Here is a 26042-nt window from a genome sequence, read left to right as displayed (position 1 = left end):
GCCTTTCTCCTGCGCAATGCGTGGTCAAAGAGTCTCCAAAAATCAAACTTCATGTCGTCACATTAGAGCATACGCTGAGTAGAACGCTTTCTTGAGGTCAAAGTTTCACTTTTAGGAGAGTTTCCACAGACGTTAAAAACTGCAGTAATAAAACCTCTCCTAAAAAAACCTCATCTGGATGCCTCAGCCATTAGCAATTACAGGCCAATATCAAATCTGACATTCCTGGGGAAAATGATCGAAAATGGTTGTGTTCGAACAGATCCAGACTTTTATGATGCAAAACAATCTTTTTAACTCATTTCAGTCTGGATTTCGGCCACAACACAGCACCGAGACCGTGCTTATCAAAGTCCTAAATGATATTCGTCGGAATACCGATGCAGGCAAATCATCTGTTTTGTTACTATTGGATCTCAGCGCCGCATTCGACACGGTTGATCACAACATACTACTCAGCAGATTGGAACAGAGGGTAGGGCTTACTGACACTATTCTTCAGTGGTTCACATCCTATTTACATGATAGGGATTTCTTTGCGTCAATCGGAAACTATCAGTCAGAACGAACCAAATTCACGTATGGAGTCCCTCAAGGGTCAATTCTTGGACCACTCTTATTTAACATCTATATGCTTCCGTTAGCTCAGATAATAGAACAGTATGACATCTCCTATCACGCCTATGCAGATGACACACAACTGTACATTTCTGTGTCCCCACATGATTATAGTCCCTTAGTCTCCCTGAGTAAATGCATTCATCAAATCAATGAAAGGATGTGCCAGAATTTTCTCCAGTTAAATGTGGAGAAGACAGAGGTGATCATTTTGGGGCCAAAAAAGGAAAGGTCAAAGATAAGCAGGCAACTTAGCACAATGTCACTTACAGCTACAAATCAAGTCAGAAACCTTGGCGTAATTATTGACTCAGACCTAAAATTTGATTGCCATCTAAAGTCCGTCCCTAAATCCGCTTATTACCACCTAAAAAATATAACCAGAATTAAGGGGCTTCTGACTCAACAAGACATGGACAAACTTATGCATGCATTCATTTTCAGCAGATTGGATTATTGCAACAGTATATTTACAGGTCTTGATAAAAAAATCAGTCAGGAAGCTGCAGCTAGTACAGAATGCTGCAGCCAGAGTCCTCACAAATACAAGGAAGCTGGACCACATTACACCTGTTTTGAAATCGCTACACTGGCTTCCAGTGAGTCAAAGGATAGACTATAAAATACTACAACACACTTAATGGCCTTGGACCAAAATACATGCTTGACTTGTTAGATTCCTATGAGACATCTAGACCCCTAAGGTCATCTGGAACTGGTCTTCTGCATGTTCCAAGAACAAGAACCAAGCAGGGAGGGTGAGGCAGCATTTAGTTATTATGCTCCTCACCTCTGGAACAAGTTACCTGAACGTCTGAAGTATGCTCAAACTGTTAGCGCTTTTAAATCAGGGCTAAAAACGTTTTTGTTTAGCACTGCATATCCATAACTGTCTATAAACTTCAATCTACCTGCGTTCTATTCCTCTTGTGCTTATCTCCATTGCTGATTTCAATTATTATTAGTAGTAGTAGTTTTTGTTTTATTTTGATTTCTGTTTTATTTTTATTCTATTTGTGATTAAATGCCATCTTTTGTCTTGGTTTTTACGTTGTATTGATTTAAATGTGATTTTTATGATCTTCATGTGATGTAAAGCTCTTTGAATTGCCTTGTGTTGAATTGTGCTATATAAATAAATTTGCCTTGCCTTGCCTTGCCTTGCCTTGCCTTGCTTTGCCTTATAAGAGACAGGTTGAAAAACACCAGTGTGATTTGTGAAAAGCAGTGACCAATGAAGGTTTTGCTTGTGTTCCAAGACATCTTCATCACTTTGTTCACATAAGACAATTGTATTCCGTTAGTACTTCTTCCAAACATCCTATGGGCACATGTTGAGAATGATCAATTGCGCTAAAACCCCAAATACACGCAATACATTTTCTATATAGTATTGCCTGAAGTAGGTAGTAATGCGTTACATTTACTGCATTCCATTCACTTGCCTAACTTTTGGAACAAAGTGTCCCTCTAAGAGTAGTTTTACTATACTTTACATGAGTAGATTTGTGAAGAAGAAACGCTACTCATACTCTGCTACTTTAACCATACCCTTGTCTACGCGTAACATTTTTCATCTTTGTCCTCCATATTAGATTTGACTTTGATGTTGGTCATTACAGTGGATCAAGCAGTTATACCAATCAGACGTCGTACTGTAACAATAATCACATGAGTCCACGATACCACTCAGACATAACAATATAGTCACGTGACCACGCCCAAGCTTGCTGTCGAAAGTTATACGATAACACCGTCCTGTTCAATCATGTTAAAATGCCTTAAAGTGAAACTATTTGACATTGTCAACATTACCCGAAAACGCAGATTTCAACCTCTCTCCCAGTTTTTATTTTGCACCATAGACACTGGTAGGAAATGCTTTCTCTCCAAAAGAGGGCACTCATGCTCTTTTGGTGGGTGATAATTCATTTTTTTTAAATGAATTTAATGATTTATGGGAATGTTTTTTTTTTGTTTTTTTCTGCATAACATGCTCATGTAATGGGCTATAGTACACTGAAATACTAAGAGTTCATATAGATGATGTTGTGCTATGGGAAAATATATAATTATTTAAAATATATCACACTGTAAGCACTTGCTCACAATGTTACTCATGACTTGAGTATTCTTTTCACCAAATTCTTTCTTTCCTTGTACTTGAGTCAATTTTTTGGGATGACTACTTTTACTTTTGTGATAATATAGTTCTTACCTGAGTCAGGTTTATGGCTACTCTACCCACCTCTGAATATTGCACTGATACCAATTTTTGAATGACTGACTCCCAACAGCCGGCTGCGCGGTATCAGCCGTGGCCAATGCTGTACCGTTACCAGATGTATATATTTGTTGAAGAAAAAAACAAAGTCACCAAATTACTGCATACTCACTTGTCAGTAAAAGTAGCTTGGTTAGACATTGCTTTAACCTTAATGGATGCCATTGTTCTTAATAGACATCCAGTCCTTTTGAGGTGAAAGGGATGTCTCCTGATTGGACGTCTACTAGTAATAAACTAAGTGATGGGAAGGAGCATCTTGTCAAGAGGAAGAACAAATTCTATTTTATAACTCCTTGTCTGTCTGATCACATTTTTTAATGAGCAAAATGATTTATAATTTGTGCTAAATTGTAAATCCTCATATCCAAATTTATACACAAAAACAACAACAACAACAAACGACATCGAGTTGCCTGTTTATGTAAAACGTTTGTCTGCACCTACACACCAAAATGCTGTCAAAACTTGTCAATTTTGCAAACTGCACAACATTTTTATTGGAAAATGCGCCTTATCTCTTCTCTGATTTGTTTTATTTGTCCTTCTACTATGTGTTACCCCCCTGGCGGATTGTTATTGAAATTGTGAAACTATTTGTTTGTATAGTTTGTGTGTTTTCTTATTGCTCTAATAAATTTTTAACCCTTTGAGGGGCAGGGGCATTTGTGACTAGAGTGGACAGCTATTTCAAAATTGATAGTCGAGACCTTTAACCTTTTACGAGGAAAATGACTTCTTTTAGCCATTTAAAAAAAAAAGCTTACTATTAGTACGATTTTTTTTGTGTGTGTAATTAATTTAAAACAATAATTGCATTTTCATCATTATAAATACATTTATAGATTTCGTTTTGATTAACATTGTACTAATGAAACAAATAAAAAATAGAAATACACACTGGTGATGATTTTATTTTAAAAAAGAAAAAAAGTATCTAATTGCAAAGTGTTGACAAGGATAGACATCCAATCCATTTAAACAGGGAAGACTGGCTGCAAATGCCTACGTTTCGGTGCCATTGACCATGCTAGCATCCAATTCATTTTGACTTGAAGGGGGGATATTTGTTTATTAAGTGACTATTTTTAATAATTATATATATTAGCGATTATTATTATTATATAGTAAATAAATATATATATTATTTTATACAATTATAAAGAAGTCAAAATGGATTGGACATCTAGCACAATCTACTGTATAGACCCTACCCACCGACGTCACAAAACCACGTGCTCGCTGTATGGTTCCGCCCACTTGTCCGTCATTTTGTCTCTGTATTAGCATTGGTTTCAATTGATCGAGGAATTTAAAATGCATTTCATGGAAGACCCGGTGCTTTCTGATGCCGTAAACTCACTGGATGTGTGGCATAAAAGGCGTTATGTGGAAACGCTTCGTTCTATAGACCCTACCCACGTGACGTCACAACTCCGCTCTCCTGACTGGTGCCGCCCACTTGTCCGTCAACACATCGTGTTGACCTGTTACGGCTACGTACATTCCTCCTATTTACGGCGTGTTTTTCTGCTCGTTAACATTAATAATCAAAATGGTGAAGGCGTGTGTGGCGGTCGGTTGCAATAACAGAGAAGATAGACGGAGAGACTTGAAGTTCTACCGGATTCCGAGAGACACGGAGAGGAGAGAGCGAGATGGGCTGCTGCAATTCGACGAGAAAACTGGGCTCCAAACGATTACCACAGATTATGTAGTAGTCATTTTATATCTGGTAAGATGCATTTAATATATATTTAGAGGGTTTTGGGCTGACAAATAACCACAATTAAGATCATTGCTAGGCTAATCACCGACAACATACACGTATGTGTGTAGTGAGAGTGCTATCGCTAATCCATATAAACATTAAAAGCCCTAGCTCCATTGACAAATGACATGAAATACATTAGACTGGACAGTGGATGTTAGCAAGAACAAAAGATTTTGAATTGAAAATTTCGTAACTCACCTTTCCGAGCACAAAATTCCTGCCGAATTTTCGTGTACGAGGAACTGTTTCACCCAACCAACAACGTAGCATTTATAAGCCTCCAAGCTCTTAAAGTTTTTCAAACTTTCGTGAGAATAGGCTGATTTTGTGTGGACAAGATAGTTGTAAATATCAGGGTCAGGCAGAGACGGCGAAGGCAGCCGGTCAAAAATCATCGATTTAGGCATCAAATATGGATCTGGCGACTGTATAGAACGAAGCTTTTCCACATAACGCCTTTTATGCAACACATCCAGTGAGTTTACGGCATCCGAAAGCACCGGGTCTTCCATGAAATGCATTTTAAATTCCTCGATCAATTGAAACCAATGCTAATACAGAGACAAAATGACGGACAAGTGGGCGGAACCATACAGCGAGCACGTGGTTTTGTGACGTCGGTGGGTAAGGTATATACAGTCGCCAGATCCATATTTGATGTCCAAATCGATGTTTTTCGACCCACTGTCTTTGCCCTGTCTGCCTGACATCTGCTACGCTGATATTTACAATTTTCTTGTCCACACAAAATCAGCCTATTCTCACGAAAATTTGAAAAACTTCAAGAGCTTGGAGGCTTATAAATACTTCGTTGCTGGTTGGGTGAAACAGGTCCTCGTTCGGCAGGAATCTATCTTGTGCTTGGAAAGGTGAGTTACGAAATTTTCAATTCAAAATCTTTTGTTATTGCTAACATCCACTGTCAAGTCTAATGTATTTCATGTCGTTTGTCAATGGAGTTAAGGCTTTTAATGTTTATATGGTTTAGCGATAGCACTCTCACTACATACATACGTGTATGTTGTCGGCGATTAGCCTAGCAATGATCTTAATTGTGGTTATTTGTCAGCCCAAAACCCTCTGAGTATATCTTAAATGCATCTTACCGGATATAAAATGACTACTACATAGTCTGTGGTGATTTTTTGGTGCCCAGTTTTCACGTCGAATTGCAGCCGTCCATTTCGCTCTCCTCTTTGGATCCCTCGGAATACGGTAAAACTTCAAGTCTCTCCTTCCATCTTCTCTGTTAGTGCAACCAACAGCCACACACGCCTTCACCATTTTGATTATTAATGTTAAGGAGCAGAAAAACACGCCGTAAATAGGAGGAATGTACGTAGCCGTAACAGGTTAACACTATGTTTTGACGGACAATTGGGCGGTACCATTCAGGAGAGCGGAGTTGTGACGTCACGTGGGTATGGTCTATAGGGTCTCCATTGACAAACGACATGAAATACATTAGACTTGACAGTGGATGTTAGCAATAACAAAAGATTTTGAATTGAAAATTTCGTAACTCACCTTTCCAAGCACAAGATAGATTCCTGCCGAATTTTCGTGGACGAGGACCTGTTTCACCCAACCGGCAACAAAGTATTTATAAGCCTCCAAGCTCTTAAAGTTTTTCAAACTTTCGTGAGAATAGGCTGATTTTGTGTGGACAAGATAGTTGTCCATATCAGGGTAGCTAGCAGATGTCAGGCAAATACGGCGGAGACAGCGGGTGGAAAAACATCGATTGAGGCATCAAATATGGATCTGGCGAATGGATAAACTGAAGCTTTTCCACATAACGCCTTTTATGCAACGCATCAAGTGAGTTCACGGCATCCGAAAGCACCGGGTCTTCCGTGAAATGCATTATAAATTGCTCGATCAATTGAGACCATTGATAATACAGACACAAAATGACGGACAAGGGGGCGGAACCATACAGCGAGCACGTGATTTTGTGACGTCGGTGGGTAGGGTCTATAGCAGCCGATGACTTCAATGAGTGTCCTGTAAATTGTTTCTAAAAAAAATATATATATATATATATTTTCATGAGGGGGTTAAATATGAGCAATTGATTCCATATCAATCACAACTGTATTTGTATTAATATTATTTTGTATGATTCGGGTTTTTGAAAAATAACAGTTTGTGTACCTACACCGACATTTGTGAGGTCTAGCGCCGTCGATGGCAATCAGGTATAAAATCAAAAGTTGATTGGTGACGACTTTTTGATCAGGCACTTGCGCGAGCGCTTTGCCGTTTTGATCGGGCACTTTTACGCGAGCGCGTGACTCCTCAGCCAATCATAGCGTGAGAATATCGAAGGCCCCCGACCTGATCGTGAACACAAGAACAGTTTGGTTAGCTCCACTCATGTTCCGTCTTTTCTTGCCGAACTACTTCGACAAGTAGCGAACCAAGCGATCATTGAAGTAAAACCGTTCGAGCTGGAACTAGACGGCTCTGACTCTTTTGGCTTAGTTTAGCCTAGCTTGGCTCGCTAGCCATGAGACACTCGGATGTCAAAAGTGTTAAAGAAGAGTGCGACGAGGAAATCTTTAGGAGCGAAGACAAGGAAGGACAAAAAGTGGACGCTGTTTGGAAGAAACTTGAACACAAATCAGGTTTTTCCTCACTTGTTTTGCGGCTACTTTGGCTTTTCAATTTTTTTTACCTTTGAAATCTTACTGAGAGAGTGCTAACTAACCACAGTAGACATCTATTCAAAAGTTGTCATGATCTCAACTGCCAGCCCTGGTCATAGATTTTGTGTTGTGGCAGTGATTCAAAGAGGGGAATTGATATTGAAAATACCCATTGACTAAATTAGACGTGTCAATGCATTTCAACTGAGAGGGAGGGAGGGAGGAAGGGGCTGGGACGCTTAGCTGAAAGCAGGCATTTGACTAAACAGACGATCTGATGAATGCAATTACCTTGACAATTTCACTTATTTTCGACATGTATAACAATGAAGACAATATCAACGACTACTTCTTTGATATAATATTTTCGTATAGCTTATTGATGTGACTACATCTGTACTGTTTAAAGTGCATAAAACCTGTTCAAGTGTCTACTCAAGCTCAAGTTAGGCTCATTGAAAAATAAAAGTGCTGCCGGTTGACATTGTTTCTGTCTAAGCAAGTGTGTCAATAAGTCATTTATTTTCTCTCTAAACTAAACAACAACATTTTTGCTTCTTTTCTTCAATCCAAGGATGGAGCAGCAGCAATAATAATAATAAGAACTAAACTAATCTGAATAGAATCGTTTGAAAAGGTAACCACCTATGTACTGGTCAGGCAGGGCTGGGATCCATCAGGTATAAATCCTGCAAACTGCATCTGATCATTTCACACGCAAATTCTCACACGGATATAGACTTAAGTCTGTGAATGTTTTCGATACGTACCGGATCGGCAGTCTGCGAGCTGTGTGAAATGAATCGATCAGGTTTTAGTGTTGGTATCACGACAAGACAAATTTCAGGATACCAAACTATTATTTGAATGGACCCAATGATAAGAAGAAAACATGGTGATAAGAATTAATAAATGTAAATATGAATGTTCTTCAAATTTGTTGGCAGCAAACCTATTCATCGATTAGTTCTGTTTTGCAAATGACATGATTTTGTCATCGTGTGTACCGCAGACGTCACTCGAGAAGATGCTCTTCACCCTAAAAACAACGAGACCGAGCCACTCCACGTCAAACAGGAGGAGGAGGAGCCAGACACGGCGCGCATCAAAGAAGAAGTGGCCGAGAATGAAATCAGCCGGTTTTCATTCAAAGCCACCTGCGTCAGGCCGACGCGAGAAGAAGACGAAGGTCCGAGCGAGTGGGCGGAGCCTTCACGCTCACGTCAAAAACTCGGCGGCCTCTTAGCGCCGCTCTCGGATAGCGACGACATCACGTCGTTCTCCTCCGACGTCGATGACGAACGCTCACACGACGACGCCGAGTTACGCGGCGACGAAAAGCACGCGACGCCGGAAAGCGACGCTAGAGAAAGCGCAGACGGGAAACGTTTTGCCTGCGCGGTTTGCGAGAAACGATACTATACGAAGGGGAAATTGACGCGACACGCGAAGACGCACGACGGGGAGAAACCCTTTGCCTGCGCGTTTTGCGGTAAAAGATTCGTCGAGAAGGGCGATCTAAACAATCACACGAGAACGCACACTGGAGAAAAACCTTTTCCCTGCTCAGTCTGCGGTAAAAGATTCACCCGAAAGGGAGATTTAAACATACACGCGAGAACGCACACCGGCGAGAAACCTTTCGCCTGCGCCGTTTGCGGTCGGAAGTTCACTCAGAAGGGACATTTGAGAAACCACACGACCACAACTCATACCGGAGACAAACCTTTCGCCTGCGCGATTTGCGGTAGGAGGTACGCCGAGAAGAGACATTTAGCGACGCACGCGAGAACGCACACTGGCGAGAAACCTTTCGTCTGCTCAATTTGCGGTCAAAGATTCTCCGAAAAAGGAAATTTAAGCAAGCACGCGGTCACCCACACCGGAGAGAAACCTTTCGCCTGCTCGGTTTGTGCTAAAAAATTCTCTAGGAAGGATGAGTTGAAGACGCACGCGAGGACGCACACTGGAGAAAAACCTTTTGTCTGCTCCATTTGCGGCAAACGATTTATTCAGAAGGGAAATCTGACGGCGCACGAGAGAACCCACACCGGGGAGAAACCGTTCGCCTGCACGGTTTGCGAGCAACGATTCTCTCAAAAGCAGTCCTTGAGGATACACGTCAGAACGCACACGGGGGAGAAACCTTTTCCTTGCTCGGTTTGCGGGAAAAGATTCACTCAGAAAAAAAACTTGTCGGCCCACACGAGAACGCACACCGGGGAGAAATCTTTTTCCTGCAGGGTTTGCGGTAGAAGATTCACCGAGAAGAGATGTTTAACAATACACATGAAAAAACACACGGAATAGAGGAGTGTAACAACAGTATAATAGCACAATCTTGATTTGCCGCGATAGAATTCCTTAATGATGATTTGGCCGAATTATGCAACAATTATGACGGATTTTCTGCCACTCGTTCTAAATTTGATTTTTTAAAAATTCTATCAAGTACTCCTGCAACCTATCCGGTGTAATCGGAAGCAGCACGGTAGCGTGCATATTTTTGCTCTAGTATAAATGTCTAATTATCTAGTAATTTTACAGCGGATTTAGGGCTGTTATATATCATTTATGCGTTCATCTTTCATGCTCCTCCACTCGGGGGTGCCGGAGCCTATCCCAGCTTACTACAGGCAGGAGGCCCGATGGTGGGGTACGCAGCCGATCACAGGGCACAATGAGACGAACAACCATTCACGCGCACAGTCGTACGGTACCTAGTACCTAGAGACAATTTGGAGCGGTCAGTCAACCGACGATGCATGTCTATAGGCTGAAGGAGGAAACGCTGAAAAGCCACGCAGGCGCGTTGGGAACATGCAAACTCCACACAGGAAGGCAGGAGCCTGTGATAGAACTCTTGATGTCAGAACTGCAAGGCGGATGTGCTAACCACTCTGCCACCGTGCTGTATATTAAGAACATGTAATATCATTTACTAAAAAAAGCCATCCCTCCAACTTCCAATGCATTGGGCGTCTAGCACCGCCCATGGCTTCCCTTGATTCGACATTGAAAAAATCTCAGTTGAGGAAGAAGATAGGTATGACTACATTTTCATGTCAATGATGGGAATGCGGCCCCTACCGACATGCCCGTTCTGAAGCTACCTTGGTAGGGATAGTGAAAGGTCTTTTCATTCTGCCGTGAATTGAAATGAGTTTCTCAGTAGTAGACGTCCAATCCATTTAAATTGGGACCGAATGAACGCTCCTTGATTGGCTGAGTTTAGTCGTGTTTCACCTCGCTGTGATAGCAATTACTTTGCAGTCAAGTGAGTTTGCAGTCATTTAGTTTGAAAAATAATCAAATGTGGTAGCGGTGCTGTATCAACATCCGCCGAATTATCAGTGATCAGGAGATAAAACATTGTATTGGTCTGGTTCGCTCTCCCTTGTATGTTCATTTGACTGCTTGTTCTTATCAACGATTTATAGTTCTGAAATTTGTCCTTTTCTTTGCAAACTTAAACTTCTTCATCTCCTCATTGAGCAAATTGTATATATTTTTTTTTGCACGATCCATTCATTCGATCAATAAACTTAATCAATGCTGAAATGTGCATTCCATAGCACGTGTTTCACTGGGTTGATTTTTTTTTTCTTTTTTCACATGAATAAATCCCAGTTGCTCATCTTCAACGTGACCTTTGACTCTTCATTACATATATCTACCTACAACAGGGGTGTTAAACTGGCAGCCAGGGGGCCAGATCCGGCCCGCCGCATCATTTTCTGTAGTCAAAGTAAATCACAGCATGTATTTCTCCAATATAAAATAGATGTCAAATTTCCCAAAATAAGAGAATATTTAGTTTTTGGTTTTAAATTGTTTTTTAAATTAAAAATAAAAGAATATTTACTTTTTTTTTTTGGGGTATCCAAAAATATATAAAACATGAAATTAAAAGAATATGTATTTTCTCTTTCCCACTATTTAAATGGAAATTAAGAGGGAAAATAGTTGCAATTTGGAGGTGGACAATGTCTAAGATTTATTGACCATCAAAATAGGTGATATGTTTGCTAATCAATTCATCATGGAAGACTTAGTTGAATTATGATGATATATTTCTAACAAAACGTGGAAAATGGATCAATCCCTTTGCACGCCGCCGTTGAATTCAAGCAGATCGTCGCTTTCTGCCGCTCCTGCCTTTTTGCCCCAATTGACTCAGACATCAGAAGCCTGACAAGAGGCATTTGGGCCTAATATTATGAGCCAGATAAATGACATCTTATCACATGAAATTAGACCAGTGGTAAACTGCTATCCCGACACTTTATTCTATTGGTTACATCGAGAGAATATTCACCTTATGTCCTGCAGAGGGCGCTGGAGTTTTTGGTCCGAAGCAGCACATTAAACAGGACGGTGTGCCGGTCAGAGAACAGGCAGAAAGGTGACAAGACTCCACTGTAGAATTGAAATGTGTTTAATTTGACATGTATCCCTCCTTGATGTAAATGAATGTATAACTTCACACGATAGAAGGTACTAGTTGAGTCTGAAAACGATACAACAAAACAAGAATCAGCTGAAATGCAAACATCAGATTTGAACTGAACATCAGTAGGGAAATACAGCCAGAAGCTCCCATTCGATAACAAGCATTGTCTGACTGAATTCACGTACAAAGGATTGGACGAGTGCTGCCATCCAGCGGCCGTAAAAGGGAACTACCGGCTAATAATACCCAGTTTGTATCCCACAGTCCATCCAAACCCTCTTACATTAGCGCAGCATGTGTTACAATCCTGCAAAATAAACACCACGTATGCATCGCCGTCGTATGAAAAGCGCATACAATGCGCACGTATAAGCACATGAGCGACCCGATGCTAATAATCCTAAGTGGATCACAAGCATCTCACAAGGGCTAAAACGCCAAAATACGATTCACTAACTTTTTGTCATTCATTCTGCGCTCGGACGCACGTCCAGCACCGCGTGGTTTCTAGCGTGCCTCCGCAAATGTTCCTTGCGAGTAAAGCTTCGGCCGCAAACCGCGCAGGGAAAAGAGACGTCTCTGGTGTGCGTTCTCGTGTGCCTTTTCAAATCTTCCTTCCGAGAGAATCTCTTCTCGCAAACAGCGCAGGGAAAAGGTTTTTCCCCGGTGTGCGTTTGCGCGTGTACTTTTAAAAGTGTCTTTTGCGTGAAACTCTTCCCGCACGACGCGCAGGCAAAAGGTCTCTCTCCGCTGTGCGTTTTGGCGTGCGACGTTAAAAATCGCTTGTCGAGATATCGGTTGCCGCAGACAGAGCAGACAAAAGGTTTTTCCCCGGTGTGTTTTCTCACGTGATTCGTCAGATTGACCTTTTCGCAATAAGCTTTACCGCAAATGGAGCAGACGAAAGGTTTTTCCCCCGTGTGTTTCCTCGCGTGTCTCGTTAAGTATTGCTTCAAAGGGAAGCCCTCGCCGCAAACGGAGCAGACGAAAGGTTTCTCTCCGCTGTGTAATCGGGAATGGTTCGTCAAATGCGCCTTCGAAGAGAATCCGCGACCGCAAACGGAGCAGGCGAACGGTCGCTCTCTCGTGTGCGTCCTGGCGTGCCTTTTCAAATTTTCCTTCCTCAAAAATCTTTTGTCACACACCGGGCAGGCAAATGTTTTCTCTCCGCTGTGAGTTTGCGCGTGTCTCCTCAACGATCCCCTGTTGACAAAACTTTTGTCGCATTGAGAACATCTGACGCGCTTGTCGTCAGGGTCGCGTCCGGAGCGGTCGTCGGTGTCCGACGAGGGCGAGGCGACGTCGTCGCTATCCGAGAGCGGCGCTAAGAGGCCGTCCGATTCGGATCCTCCGGAGCGGTCGACGTCGCCTTCTTCGTTCTTCACGATGACGGTCAATGGAAAGTTGGCGATTTGGTCCTCCTGCTCTTCTTCTTTAATGTGGAGGTGTTCTGGCTCCTCCTCTTCTTTAAAGTGGGGGAGTTCTCTCATGGGAACTGTCTCTGGCTCTTCTTCCTTAGTGTAGGGTAGATTGTTCAGAGATTCTTCACTGATTTCTGCAGAAGACAAAAACACATGGCTCGCACTTTAGCATAGTTTGTTGGGTGCGCCCCGCATCACCGATACCATTTGCGGTTCCCTTCTTACGATACAAAAATGATAGACGGGTCAGGAAATCAAGCTGCGATACACAAGAGAAAACCAAGGTTTTTCTAAAGGGAAAAATCAAACTCTTTATTTTCATGTTAGTGCAACATTTGTGTAAAGAAACACAGCAACGGGATATTATTGCAACATACAAACCAGTGTCTTTCTTAACTCTATGCCTGCCATTCACAACGATAGCCACTCAATTCATTTAAACCGGGAGGGGGTGGCTTTGAGTGCTCCTATAGACCCTACCCACCGACGTCACAAAATCACGTGATGGCTGTATTGTTCCGCCCCCTTGTCCGTCATTTTGTGTCTGTATTATCAATTGATCGAGCAATTTATAATGCATTTCACGGATGCCGTAAACTCACTTGATGCGTTGTAAACATGCTTGAGGCATTTCAATGAAGTTCAGTGTTTGCAGTATTTGAATTTTGACACCTTTCCTGCAAATGAATATCGGCTCCAACAATTGGTTATTGGCCCCTCTAACTACTAATAATCGGTATCGGTCCCGAAACCCCCATATCGGTCGATCTCAAATCCACCAGAAGGGAGCCAGGAATACCCCTAAATCATCACGAACAATAAATATGAAATGTTATTATATCAAAAGGAAATGATTCCAAATGTACTGGAATCGACCCAAAATGAACGACAAAAGTGAGCAAAAATGACTTCTTTGCCTGCAACTGACAACGACAGCCATCCAGTTCATTTCCAACTAGGAAGACCGGTGTTCGGCCATTCCTTACTACGCGGCGAAACGTCTACACAATGCTCAGGGCGCTTGCGCATGCATTCACACGCATGCGCACATCGGTTAGAGGCGGTGATTACTATTTTTGTTTTTATTTAGTTATTTAGAACCTTTTCACAGCCTCAAAGATACTTTTTGCATGTTTTACCCTCTCATACTTTTAACCATTGTGTTTTTTTTTTTGTGTTAGCTTTGAAGCAGTTGACCACATTAGTCACGTAGCGTGTTTAAACCGTCCTTATTTGATATAACTACATTTAAGTATTTTCTGCAGGCATTTTTTTAGTACCTTATTCCTGTATGCATCTAAACAAAAGAAGTTAAGAGCGCACGGTAGTACTTTAGGTGTCAAATTCGACTAATGTAGCACGTTTCGCCGATGTAGCATATTTTGGCAGAACACCGGCTGGGAATGTCCACCCTTCTACTTCATCTGGACTAGACGTACGGTCTACAAGAGCAGCCCAGGACGCCAGATGGACTGACTGTAAATGCATGCAAAGCATCCAGGATTGAGGAAGTTAGCAAACCTGCTCGATGCTGCATTTTGCAAACTTGGCGTCGCTCGTTCTCCTCGTTTGTTGTCCCGGAAAGCCCGTTCAGGCTCTCCGCGGTCCTCATCGCACACATTTCAGCATGATTTCCCACTCCCTAGCGAGCTCGACTTGGACCAAGAGGTTATTTTTGTTAGCTAGGCTAAGCTAAGCTAACTTGCGACGCTTGGATGCGAGTAGAATTAAACCATGTTTTAGTTCAGTCAACTAGCGGTGGAGCTCCTAAGTCTTCTGTCAGTTCTCTGCTCGTTCGCCAAGACCCAGAATTTCGTCAAATGCGTGAGATTCCGATGGCCCGGACAGTCAAGGACCTGAATCTTATTCTGGTTTTACGGTAGCATTTGCAGCTTAATCGTCACTTTGGCGCCCCCTTGTTTGCGGAGCCACAAACGCTTGTCGACAGAATGATTTTCATTCAATCCCCGCCCACCACCACCACCAAAAAAAAAAAAAATAGAACCAGTGTATATTTATGTTTTATATCAACATTGTATTCATTTATACATTTGCTTACAATCATGAATAATAAAACGTCTTTAAAAATGAGTAGTATTTAACCCTTCTAGGGTAATCGTTGACATTGACAGTGCGAGACTTCCAATCCATTTAGACTCATTTATGCCAATTATAAAAAAATCAAAACCCATAATGACTAATGAGTTCATGAATTTCTGGATAAATTGCGTGAGGACGCCTTGCTCTGCCACAGGTCACTTCCTGTAGATTACCGGTCACTTGCTATGAATTTGGGGGCATTTTCGGGTCACTTCCTTGTTAACCTTTTTAACCGTGAGGGGCAAATAAACATTCAGGGGGGTCAGGTTTTCGGTATGTTTCCGCCAAGATTCAATATATCATTTTTTTAATTGTTGCGGTTCAATAAAGGAACCAATAGAAAAATTCTCCACTAGACCAACATTTTGAATTTTCTGAAATGGGAGGGCTGGCAGTGAATGAATAAATGTTTATTCGCAGCCCTCGTCCTGCTTCAAATGGCTTGGACCCAGTGGCGCCACCAGGGGGTGGCCAGGGATGGCCACGGCCACCCCTATAAATTGGTTGGCCACCTCGCTTGCCAGTATATCGTTAGATTGTTGTAGCATCAGTTATGCATTTCATCCCAAATGAATGCATTTATTTTGTTTAGTTAAATGTCAGGCTGTCAAATTTATCACTTTAACGGGCGGTAATTTTTCTTTTTTTTTTTTTAAATTAATCACGTGAAAATATTTATCGCAATTAAAGCATTCGCGGTACGATTCATTCACGCATTGCCGCAAACAGCCTACAATGGCGCCGTTTTACTTATATACAGAGATAAGAGGCAGTGTCAAGTGAGTGGAGTAGTAACAAGCATTCATTGAGACCGTGCTTTTAATTGGCAAAAGCTTCGTCATCTCTCCCACAGCAACTATAAACAATTAAACTAAACAACTATATTGTGGGAAGCGACGTGGGGAAGAATGACAGGAGTTGATCTTTTTCTTAATACACTGTAGCGTACCCAACGCAGGGAAGATATAGCATTTGCAGCCACCACACACAGTCATGGTTGCACCACTTTCCATCATGCATTTGGGCAGAACAGTTAAGTCACTACAGTATAATTTACTGAAAGCTCAACAAATACACGAGATGGCAATATTTAGTCACAATATACAAAGTCACATTTATCCTTTAAGAATTACAAGTCTTTCTATCCGTGGATCCCTTTCACAGAAAGAATGTTAATAATGTTAATGCCATCTTGTGGGTTTATTATTATAATAAACAAATACAGTACTTATGTACAGTATTTTGAATGTATATATACAGTATCCGTCTTGTCTTATCTTTCCATTTCAACAATAATTTACAGAAAAATATGGCATAGAGATGGTTTGAATTGCGATTAATTAATTTTAAAGCTTTGATTAACTCGATTTAAAATTTGAATCGTTTGATAGCCTTAGTTAAATGTACACCGTATGGCTAATATATACATAACACCATAAAACTGACTTGTTGTGGAACTCAAAATGTTGACTGGACAGTTATGGACTATGCACATTAAATCATTAGTTACATTAAATATTACACAATACACCAAAGTATATCAGTAGCCTGTCCTTAAGTCTAATAGTTTTCAAACCCTGACCTTTTTACTGCAATAATATAACGAAAACCTGAAATGATGGCTTTTAGTTTTGGTGTGCCACCCCAAGATTTTAAGTGGCCCCATCTGGCCACCCCTATGAAACATTTCTGGAGGCGCCACTGCTGTTCCCATGTTGGTTGAGGCGACGATCCCGTCATAATCAGCTTATTTCTCCACCGATTATTCTGTCAATGTGACAGCATCTGCTATTTATTCAGTGGCCGCCATTGATGGCACGAGACGTCCAAGCCATCTGAAGAGGGAGAAATGGCAGCAAATGGACAAACGTTCATTCATTCACTTGCCCGCCACTTCAAACGGATCGGATGTCTACCACCGATAACCTCATTGAAATTCACAAAAGAAGGATGAACGGAAGCCGCACGATTGGTTGTCCGTCACGGTCTCGGGAAGGCTGACGCGCTCCTTTTTTTACGCCCGCGTTCGTAGCCGGCGGCCATCTTTGGTTGGGCTACCGGCAGTGGTGAACATATCAAAAATGTACATATTGTGCAGCACTTTATTTCTTAGTTCTGCCCGATACCGGTGACGCCAATTTCAGTTCAATTCCTTTATTGTCATTGCAAGCCGAGCAAACAACGAAATTGGAAAGCTACTCTGTGGATCGGTATCGATACTAGCAACAATGCTAACTACAGAGGATCGAGCATTCTCAGAGTAGGACGGTGAGCGCCGGCACATTTGTGTTTCTTCAGTTGGTCCTTGCTGGCAAAACTTTTCTCACACGCGGTGCAAGGGAAGGGTTTCTCTCCAGTGTGCTTCCTGGCGTGCCTCTTCAGATCCACGTTTCGCACGAAGCCTTTGGCGCAAAATGGGCAGGAATAGGGTTTCTCCCCCGTGTGTTTTCTCGTGTGCACTTTTAAATCCACCTTCCGGGAGAAGCTTTTGCCGCAAATTGAGCAGGCAAAGGGTCTCTCGCCAGTGTGCATCCTCAGGTGCAAGCGCAGCCTTTTCTTTTCGGGGAACCGTTTACCGCAGACGGAGCAGGCTAACGGTTTCTCGCCAGTGTGCATCCTGGTGTGTATTCTTAAACCGTGGTTCTGGGCGTATCGTTTCCCGCACACCGAGCAGGCAAAGGGTTTCTCTCCGGTGTGCGTCCTGGCGTGTATGGTCAAGTCGCTGTTCTGAATGAATCTTTTACCGCAAACGGAGCAGACGAAAGGTTTTTCTCCCGTGTGCGTCTTGGCGTGCATCGCCAAACTCGACTTTCGACAGAAACTTTTACCGCAAACGGAGCAAACAAAGGGTTTTTCTCCCGTGTGCGTCCTCGCGTGCGTGTTTAGATTTCCCTTCCGAGAGAATCCTTTCCCGCAAAGGGAGCAGGCGAAAGGTTTTTCCTCAGACCGAGAATCTCTGGAGCCTTCCCTGTCAGAAGAGTGCGACGTGGCGTCGTCGCTGTCGGAAAGCGGCGCCAAGAGGCCGTCGGCTCGTGCGTCTACGCCGTCGTCGTCATCGTCTTCGCTCTTCACAATGATGTTCAAGGGAAAATCGCTGACTTGGCGCTCCAGCTCTTCCTCTTTGATAAGAGGAGACTCGGCCCCACCTTCCCTTTGGAGATGTGGACGCTCCGGTTGCTCCTCCTCCTCCCGGTCTTCTGCGGGACACAAGACGGTATAACGTGAAATCCAAACATTCTTTCAATCTCAGGGTTTGTGGCCAAAAAAGTGATTGCAACCGGGATCAAACTATTGAACGTCACAACTTTTAGGCTGCCGGAGAAGGACTTGGCAATCTACTTTTGGTGAATCGCTTCTGCGTTCTGTATCACAAATGATTATCATACCATTTTTGCATTCCAGTCAGAAAAGATAGGGACTAACACACGCACACACAACGTTAGTGTGATCATACGGCATATGTAGTCTACAGCTTATGTCAATTACATACAGTGATCCTTCGATACGTTGCGCGGCTTCTCTACTGTACATCGCGTGGTGTTCATCAAAGAATGCAAATGAAAGAATTAGGGCTCTCAAACGATTAAAATTTTTAATCGAGTTAATTACAGCTTAAAACTTAATTAATCGTAATTCAAACCATCTCTAAAATATGCCATATTTTTATGTAAATTATTGGTGTAATGGAAAGATAAGACACACGACGGATACTGTACATCAGTACTGTATTTGTTTATTGTAACAATAAATCCACAAATGGCATTATCAACATTCTTTCTGTTAAAGTGATCCACGGATAGAAAGACTTGTAGTTCTTAAACGATAAATGTTACAGTTACAAGTTATAGTAATTTTATATTAAAACCCCTCTTCATGTTTTCGTTTTAATAAAATTTGTGAAATTTTCAATCAAAAGTAGAGTTAATAGAAGAAGAATAAAAATAACTACTAAAAATAGAGTGAAAAGTTTTACATGTATTTTGCATAGCTATTTTGATATGGAATGCCAGTTCATTTTGCATTGTTGTTTAACTGTGTGTCAGAATAGGGCCTCATTACTATAGACTGAAGTGCTTTTCTTTTTGTGAACATTTTTTTTTTTTTTTTTTTTTGAGAGATGAGAATATTATTTTTGTTGTGCTTTCACTAAACGATACTTATGTTTGTTGTGAAGGAGTTGCCGAAGCTTCTGCCAAAGAACGCCTCTGTCCACTCGCCTTTACTGTATAACATATAATGGGAAAACCCATTGGCAGTGTATCAAATACTTGTTCTCCCCACTATATCTGTACATATCTTACCCAAAATACAAAAAGAGACACATAATTGCCACTAAAAGAAAGAAAACTTACCGAAATATGTGTGGAGCACAAATAGCAATTTGCATTGCATTGTGAATACAGCATAAACGTCTCACAACTACTAATTCTCCCACGTTTACAAGAAATAACATGAGTATGGAACGGCGCTGCCCCCAAGCGGCCAGTGGCATTCTCTTCACTCTTAAAATGTCCATAAACGGCCTCATTGAAATCTGTTTGAGCAATATGCCAGCGGGTCATTCATTGCATGCGTTAATTGCATCAAATATTTTAATGTGATTCATTTTTAAAAATTAATTAACGCCCGTTAACGCAATAATTTTGACAGCCCTAGAAAAAATACGTGTTGTTTCATGTTAATGCGCAGGAGGCAAGGTTTCCTATCACGCCAAAGAGGTGAGTTGACTTTGTACCATCGCACGGGCACTCATGAAGGGCGTGCCGTGGTTACCCGGCGCAAGATCGACCAATGGGAGTGGATTTCATGATAATGAGCCAAAGCGGTATAGTGGATGACTGTAACATAACGAAACGACTGCCAGTTTACATCTGATGAGACTAGGCGAAAATGGCAAAGCGTGACATTTGCTTATTGTGCGTGTGGTAAGTCAGCCTGCATTCTAGCCGTGTCACTCATGGGACATGAGCCCCCACCTCCACCGTCATCGGTGACTCGTGATTAGCAATTGCAGGGGCTTGCTGCTCAGAAAAGACATGAAGATATATACTAAGGGCGAAAGAAGAACGGTGTGTGTGGTCCCTGTTGGCGACCACAAAAATCATTTCCATAATTTGGCTAAAACTGAAGCGGCCCCTGAAAGTTCGCCTCGACAGACCCACCGGGCGGTTCATAGGTCGAGCTAGGCAAACGTTAGGGGTGTCAATAAAAAAATCTTCAAATAGTATGTGATGATAGAGTATTCAAAAAATTCTACAAGACAATAAAACAAAAAAACAACAATAGATATAGTAATGAGACATTAAATAATAATAATCCATTGCTCCTTCTGCCCGTTTTACCGTTTCCTGTGCTGCAGTAATTTTACCACAGTCTCTAATCTGACTCACCCTCCCGCAGACCAGAGAGCTACCTGAAGGCAATCCTCCGCAAATGAGCCACGTCATGATAAAACAAAAGCTCTCCGAGTCACATCTTAGAAAAGTGGAGCATAAACGTTCCAAAGACAGAGGTTTGTCGTGGGAGGAAAAAAGACACATTTTTTAATTGCATTAACACGTATACTTAGCACAATTGCGAGATAGCTGTTATTTACATCGACTTTAGATGACATACCGCTAAAGGTCAATTATACGGTATCATTAGCCAGGCCTGTTGTTTTAGAAATATGTTCAGTATTCAGCCAGTTAAATGGACTCCCTCTCCCATTTTAGACAAAACTAAAATTGTGTCTTGATTTTCAAGTGATGTGAAGCACCTTTACCTTGTGTTAAATTGCACAATTCAAATAAATTGGCCTTGCCTAAACTTGCCAAGGTTGATTCAATAAATACCCCATTGAATATGCAGTGAATATTTCATACTTCTGTGGTCATGGGGACTAAAAGTGCAATGGATTCAAATGCAAACATTTGTTATTAAATGTGTCATCAATTCAGTGAAATGGCAATTTTGTTCGTGTAAAAAATATATATTCCATTTCATTTTTTTATATTATGATGGCACTGTGTAGTTGCATTGCTTCATGAATTGATTTCATTTTTCAATTAGCGGCCGGATCCGAACACATGATTGAGCCAGATACAGTAGGCTGCTCGAGTTAGGCGCTATTATGGTGGTTTCACAATCGACATCACTTTCTTCTCTTTCTAGATGCTCTTCTGAAATATTAACAGTCCACCTCTGTACATCCAAGGCCATATTTTATAGCCACCTTATCCACATCAGCAGCAAGTCCAAGCCCACCAAGTCCACTACCTTTCTGTGCTGATAGTGTTGATTTACAGTCATACCATTCCACAACTATATTTGTTTAGACTATATAATGCAGAAGAAAAAAAAGTTGTTGTTGAGAGAGCTTTTACAAGATGGCTGCAAAGCATGGAAAGTGGGAAGCCGCCAGATGCCGTCAATTGGACTGGAAAAGTGGACTGTGAGAAGCAAACTTGCAAGCAACGTTTCACGTTATACCTACAAGCCGTCGGGTTGAATTCCAAGTCAAATGCACGGAAGATTGCACTGCTTCTTACCTACCGTGGCGGGCAGTTTTCCCTACTGCAAAAAGAATGAAACCTTTGAGAAGCTACAGAAAATTTGGATACTTTTTGGACGGACCGCAAGCTAAAAGCTAGTACATGCAATTTTGGACAGCTGCAAGAGTCAATGATAAGAGACCAGATGGTGTTTGGAATAAGGGGAGAGAGAGGCTGCTACGTGAGATGGAGTTCATATTGGCTGGCGCAGTTCAAATATGCCAGGCCAGTGAACTTGCTCTCCAACATTCAAAGACCTTCAATGAATAGCCGAGGGACGTCGACGCGAAGGGAATGGCGGGCGGTGGCGACGAGACAAAGCAGGTCGCGTGTATTTAAAGACACAAAACAAAGGCTCCAAAGAAGTTTCTTTGCAAAAGATGTAGCCGCAAACTCACAAAACAACAATGTCAAGCATATGGCAATAAGTGAAAAGGACAAAACCTTTTTGCCAAGCGACGCTTTTCAAAAAATCCAGCAAACCCAGAAAGACAGAGTGCACACACACACAGTGGCTCTCAGTGACACGTTTTTCGTGGGTATGGTGACACAACAGGACGCGTCCATGAAGCAAGTGACAGTCAATGGACTGAGACACTAACAGTCAATGGGAACTTTTAAGCTGGACACGGGCCAAAGCAAATCTGCTAAATGAGCTGGACGTGAACGCGATGAGGGTCAAACCAAAACAATAGTGCGCTCCAAACGTATAATGAACAGCCAATATACACTAGAAGTCAATGCAGGCTCAATGGACACGTTAAAGGAAAAAAATCGCATGCCAATGTTGGTCATTGTACCTGAAGGACATGAGACAACAAAGCATGTGAGAAACTGGGCCTACAGTAGTTAAACGGGTCTGTTCTAGATAAAGCTTAGAACCTAACAGCATGAAGGTAATTGTGAATAAGTACCCAGACATATTCAAAGGGTTTGGAGTATTACTTTATAACTGAAGGAAGGAGCTCATGCACCTTGACGTGTTCCAGCAGCACTTAAAGAGGAATTGGATCCAATGGAGACGTCATCTGAAAAGTGGAGGAACACACTGAATGGTTGAACTCCATGGTTTGCATCAACAAGCCAAACAGGTGCTCTTAGAGTGCACATGAATCCAAAAGACTTCATTGCAAACATTAAAAGAGTGCACTACAAGGGATGAAATTACAAGTAGTAGCAGGTTTTTTAGCAAACTGGACCACCGCAAGGATTTTGGCAACTCAAGCTTCATTTAACACACCATTTGGATGGTACAGTTTCCTTCGAATGCCTTTTGGAATCTCTTGGGCTCCTGATATTTTCCACTCTTCCTATTCCACTAACCAAGAAACAGACACAAAGGAAATACAAGATGAAACGGTTGCAGAAGAGACACAAGATCAACTATGACAAAACTGCTGAAAGTTTAAAACCACTTAGTTGCACCCAATGATACCGTGAGAGTGGAAGATGCAAACATGAAGAACAAGAACGCAACCGTTTCGCAGGAAGTGATCATACAAAGTGACAACTGAAGTTGGAATTCTACTAAGGAGAAACAGTTTATTGCGCACAAGACACAACGTCATCACAAGAAGGACAATGTACCACCTGAAATGGACAGTGTTGAACCAGCAACATTTGTACCAAGGAGTTCAGCACATACAATCAAACCACTGGACAGACTGAACCTTTGAAATATGATGTTGAGAAAAAAAAAATGTTCACGCATAGACTTCATAATGATATTGACGGGTCAGATTCCACCTTCTAGTAGGCGGCCATCCCACAATCCGCATCAGTTATTCGCAGTTGGTCGTAGCAACACACACAACGATCCGACGCCGGATTGAGGTTGAAAAAGTACGAAAGCTTCACCGCATACAAGGCAAGGGAAATCTATTTATATAGCACAATTCAACACAAGGTAGCCTGGTACACCAGACTCACCGCTGTTCCAGCTATGGAGTCCTGCCACCGTTCAGCGGATACAATTTCCAGGGCGGAGCAAGCCACAGCAAACAGACAGCGGAGTGGACCAATCAGCGACGAGCGAACGTGACGTTCGTAAAGCGACGGGGGACTTGCGGGCGGAAGTAAACGTTTATTCAACATGGCTAGCGCGAGACAGACTGTTGTCAATGACTTGTGTCGATGTGTTTTTGGTCATTTAAAACTGATTTTAACGTGGATTGGAACATATTCTCGGCTCTCCTGTTCGCCATCTGTGTTGTTGCGGGACGACTTCCGACACGGACGAGTAAACAAATAAACAAATCTGATTGGACTGTTGATTTTGAGCTTGCTCGAGAGGCCGTTAATGGGCTGGGTCCCAGACTATTCACACAGTGTTTGAAAAACACAGGGAGAACAGTCTGGCTGTGCCAGGCAAAACACAAGGCAATTCAAAGTGCTTTACATCACATAAAAATCACATGAAATCAATAGTTCGTAAAAACAATCGAAACAGGAATAAAGTTATACATAAAAATCACATTTAATCACGAATAGAATCAAAAAATAAATACAAAATAAAACAAATACTACTACTACTGCTAATAATTGAAATCAGCAGTGGAGATAAGCACAAGAGGAATAGAACCGAATAGATTGACATATATGGACAGTTATGGATATGCAGTGTTTTAGCCCTGATTTAAAGGAGCTAACAGTACGAGCATATTTCAGACCTTCAGGTAACTTGTTCCAGAGGTGACTGGATGCTGCCTCACCCTGCTTGGTTCTTGTTCTTGGAATATACAGGAGACCGGTTCCAGACAACCTTAGGGATCTAGATGTTTCATAGGAATCTAACAAATCAAGCATGTATTTTGGTCTAAGGCCATTAAGTGCTTTGTAGTATTTTATAGTCTATCCTTTGACTCACTGGAAGCCAGTGTAATCATTTCAAAACCGGTGTAATGTGCTCCAGTTTCCTTGCATTTGTGAGGACTCTGGCTGCAGCGTTCTGTACTAGCTGAAGCTTCCTGACTGATTTTTTATCAAGACAAGGAAGGATTGTCTCAGGAGTGATTTGTTCGAGGATTTAAGGTCATTATTATATGTTTCGTTTTTTCACGAGAATTTTCAACGTAAAAAGCTCTTTGTTGTATGGCTGCCGCCACACTGTCTAACAGACTAGCACTATTATTCAACATATTTACGTAAAATAAATGCTAACTGCCTGTTTTTTTTGCCGTTTTTACAAAGAATTGAGACTGTTTTACATTCATATCTATAAAGAATTTGGGGTTTTAAGCATTTATTCACAAGAATCTTCAACAAAAAAAGCTCTTTGTCTGCGATTCCACTCGATCCGCTTTGACGGCCACGCCGACAATGCGGGCCCCCTATTCATCGGCCCCGCGCCCCCTGTCCCGTCAATATAGTTATGAAGTCTATGGTTAGGGTGTATACTGAAATTTATATTTTGTTGTAGTAGGTATTCTGCTTGTGGTCAATCATTTTGTATTGGACGTGCAATGTTACATTCTATCTGAAGAAAGGAGGATGTGTTGATATACAGTCATACCGTTCCACCACTAGGGGTCTGTACTTGTTAAGAAAATATAATGCAGAAGGAGAAAAAGTTGTTGTTGTTGTTGTTGTTGAGAGAGCTGTTACAAGATTGCTGCACAGAGCACAGCAACCACGTTGATTAAACGTTTAAGCTGGAATCCACGTCTCTATTTTGATGTTTTATTAAAAGATAACACTTCCCACACACAAACTACCAGTGGAGGAAGAAGTACAGTGTGAGTGTTAAAGTATTTGTGGTGAATATAGCTATTGTTTGAGGGCACTAGCAAACTTGTTGTTTAGTGTACCAGGAACGGCCCAGCGCCTCGCTGATATCGATTCAAAGGCGAGCTTTAAAGATCATTTGAAGATATCGTAGACATTTCTTTCTGACCAAAACGGATCGTACGCCTATCGATGTCCACTTGAGTAAAAAAATTAAAAAAGTGTGAGCAAACCTGTTTCAGCGCCTCGACGATGTTCGGAATCGCATTCTTCTCCTTTCCCACTTTTCGCCCACATCTTTGTTAGCGACAAGCTAAACCAAGCTAATTCTTTGCAGCTTCGGCGCACGCGCAGTTTGGAAACTTGTGCCGTTTTTCGAAATGGCGTTGGAGCCCGTATGCGGAAGTGCCCCACTTAAGGCTAGATGTCTAGAGACAAGTCAGCGGCGGAAATAAGCGGCGGCCATCTTGCGTCGCAAGAGCCCC

The 26042-nt window shown here is 41.9% G+C and overlaps 2 protein-coding genes across 2 annotated transcripts; one reads left to right on the top strand and one right to left on the bottom strand.

Annotated features, from left to right (window-relative positions):
- The first annotated feature begins 7018 nt into the window (after nt 1-7018).
- Nucleotides 7019-10971, top strand: LOC130921462 (gastrula zinc finger protein XlCGF57.1-like). Its single transcript, XM_057845432.1, has 2 exons — nt 7019-7306; nt 8340-10971. The coding sequence occupies exons 1-2, from the start codon at nt 7189-7191 to the stop codon at nt 9635-9637; spliced, it is 1416 nt and encodes a 471-aa protein (XP_057701415.1). The 5' UTR covers nt 7019-7188; the 3' UTR covers nt 9638-10971.
- A 638-nt stretch (nt 10972-11609) lies between these two features.
- On the bottom strand, nt 11610-25936 carry LOC130926840 (oocyte zinc finger protein XlCOF6-like). Its single transcript, XM_057852124.1, has 4 exons — nt 25791-25936; nt 17541-18498; nt 14723-14808; nt 11610-13335 (listed from the first exon to the last, which is right to left on the bottom strand). The coding sequence occupies exons 1-4, from the start codon at nt 25852-25854 to the stop codon at nt 12248-12250; spliced, it is 2196 nt and encodes a 731-aa protein (XP_057708107.1). The 5' UTR covers nt 25855-25936; the 3' UTR covers nt 11610-12247.
- Nucleotides 25937-26042: the final 106 nt, after the last annotated feature.

Source organism: Corythoichthys intestinalis, chromosome 1 (genome assembly GCF_030265065.1).
Source record: "Corythoichthys intestinalis isolate RoL2023-P3 chromosome 1, ASM3026506v1, whole genome shotgun sequence".
NCBI lineage: Eukaryota > Metazoa > Chordata > Actinopteri > Syngnathiformes > Syngnathidae > Corythoichthys > Corythoichthys intestinalis.
This window is presented reverse-complemented; position numbering and strand designations above follow the sequence as displayed.

Bases quoted from the DNA above. Each gene is read 5' to 3' on its own strand.
- LOC130921462 (XM_057845432.1), top strand. From the start codon at position 7,189: ATGAGACACTCGGATGTCAAAAGTGTTAAAGAAGAGTGCGACGAGGAA. The intron at 7,307-8,339 runs GTTTTTCCTCAC...TGTGTACCGCAG, and splicing joins GAAACTTGAACACAAATCAG to ACGTCACTCGAGAAGATGCT.
- LOC130926840 (XM_057852124.1), bottom strand. From the start codon at position 25,854: ATGTGGGCGAAAAGTGGGAAAGGAGAAGAATGCGATTCCGAACATCGT. The intron at 14,809-17,540 runs GTAGTTAGCATT...GTGTGCGATGAG, and splicing joins CTGAGAATGCTCGATCCTCT to GACCGCGGAGAGCCTGAACG. The intron at 13,336-14,722 runs GTTTGCTAACTT...TGTCTTCTGCAG, and splicing joins CAAAATGCAGCATCGAGCAG to AAATCAGTGAAGAATCTCTG.